The sequence below is a fragment of the Centruroides vittatus genome, unplaced genomic scaffold (genome assembly GCF_030686945.1).
Source record: "Centruroides vittatus isolate TY-2023 unplaced genomic scaffold, ASM3068694v2 contig_196, whole genome shotgun sequence".
Taxonomy (NCBI): Eukaryota; Metazoa; Arthropoda; class Arachnida; order Scorpiones; family Buthidae; genus Centruroides; species Centruroides vittatus.
This window is the reverse complement of record NW_027121205.1, coordinates 179084-180757: the sequence shown is the minus strand read 5'-3', so window position 1 is coordinate 180757 and position 1674 is coordinate 179084. Positions and strand designations below refer to the sequence as shown.

General features: G+C 41.2%; 1 protein-coding gene across 1 annotated transcript; it reads right to left on the bottom strand.

Moving 5' to 3' along the window:
• Positions 1 to 359: 359 nt before the first annotated feature.
• LOC136970418 (uncharacterized) lies at positions 360 to 1310 on the bottom strand. Its single transcript, XM_067264859.1, has one exon. The coding sequence runs from the start codon at positions 1308 to 1310 to the stop codon at positions 360 to 362; it is 951 nt and encodes a 316-aa protein (XP_067120960.1).
• Positions 1311 to 1674: the final 364 nt, after the last annotated feature.

The following is a 1674-nucleotide window of genomic DNA, read 5'->3' as shown; positions in this document are numbered from 1 at the left end:
CAAGGCATCAAATTCATTGCCATTGACTCTGACATCTGGTGGCAAGTATATGGAACAAACTGTAACAGTTACACCAAATGAAACTCTGACTGCCACAGCTTGCAGCTCTGTTGTAATTTGTACCGGTAAGGACGGGATGCAGTTTGAAACCAGTACAGCCACACCTCCACTGGCGCGAGTGTGGCTGTCATCATCTTTACGGTAAAGACTGAATCCTTTTAAAGAAATTATTTCTCCAGGTTTTAGATGTGTTTCCTGAAGTGCCACACAGAGAGATGAAGTAGATGATATCAAGTGTTTAACGTCAGAAAAGTTGTTGCAGAAACCATGACAGTTCCATTGGATTATTTTGTAATCCATTATGTGTTTGTTGAGGCAGCATTTTTTGTGAAGGTATCCCTCTTTAACTTCACAGATGATTTTCCTTTTGAAGGTGACGTTGGTTGTGTCACCTCTATATTATTCTCTTCATCAGAGATATCAGAAAACTCACTCATAGATTGAGCCTCTGATTTTTTACATTTAGAGAGAGCTGCTTTCACTCTCTGTTTGTTTAGTGGGTTCTTACTTGCCTTTCTAGAACCCACGTTTCTTGTTGTTACCCCTGTTTTAGGTAGTGGTGTTTTAGGTTTTACATTCTCCTTTTCTAATGTATCTTTTGATGGGATCAGTAGACATTTCGAAAGGCGAGTGAGAGATTCACTTGGTGAGACAGAAATATCTGTTTGAACTGCACATGTCTTAGTGGATTTTAAAACAGCAGCAAATGTCTTGTTTTTCACTGGTGCACTTAAAGTTACCATGCGACGTGCCTCGGGGTAAAGTATATTATTCACAGTTTTCACCCGTTGAATTTCTTTTTCTCTTTGCCATGCAGGGCATTTTCGGGAGTAGGCAGGATGGGCTTCTTTGCAGTTTGCGCAGCATGGAGTGCTTGTACATTTGGTACTCTCGTGATCTTCTTTTCCACACTGAGCACATGCACCTTTCCCTCTACAAGATGTTTGTGAATGTCCAAACTGCTGGCATTTAAAGCAACGCAGTGGATTTGGAATGTATGGGCGAACTGGACAGCGCAGATATCCTGCTGTTATGAAAGATGGCAATGTCGGTTTGTTAAAGGTTAAAATTAAATGTTTAGTTGGAATTAACTTGCCTTCTCGACGAACAGAGATGCGTCGAACTGCAGTAACTCCTTGATCCGAAAGACCGATCTGAATATCTGATTCGTCTTCAGACATTAGATCAATCTCTGATATCACCCCATGTGATAAGTTTAGACTTCCGTGTGGGGTGACAGTGACTTCCATGTCTCCGAGGCTCTTTGTTGCCATAAGTTTTGCTGATTGTTGGAGTGAGGTTGTTTCTACAAGCAGATCTCAATTTTTGTATTTTTTTCAGGTTTCCTACTGTAGATTGAAACAATTTTTGAATCAGAAAAGGGGAACGTTTTGATAAAGGTGTTTCTCCAGCAACATGCACTATTAAGTAGGATGGCTGGCTGGTTGTCTTTTCGTTGGTGGTTTTTGGATTGTTTTTAGTATCCATGATTGATAAATAAGATTTCAGCTCCTAGTGACCCCACCCACCTTGGGGCCGAACGAGGAAATGCCGTCAAATGGGAGACTCCCATAGACTGTCACATCAGGGTTTCCCAAGAGCTATACACTCACA

Bases quoted from the DNA above. Each gene is read 5' to 3' on its own strand.
- LOC136970418 (XM_067264859.1), bottom strand. From the start codon at position 1,310: ATGGAAGTCACTGTCACCCCACACGGAAGTCTAAACTTATCACATGGG.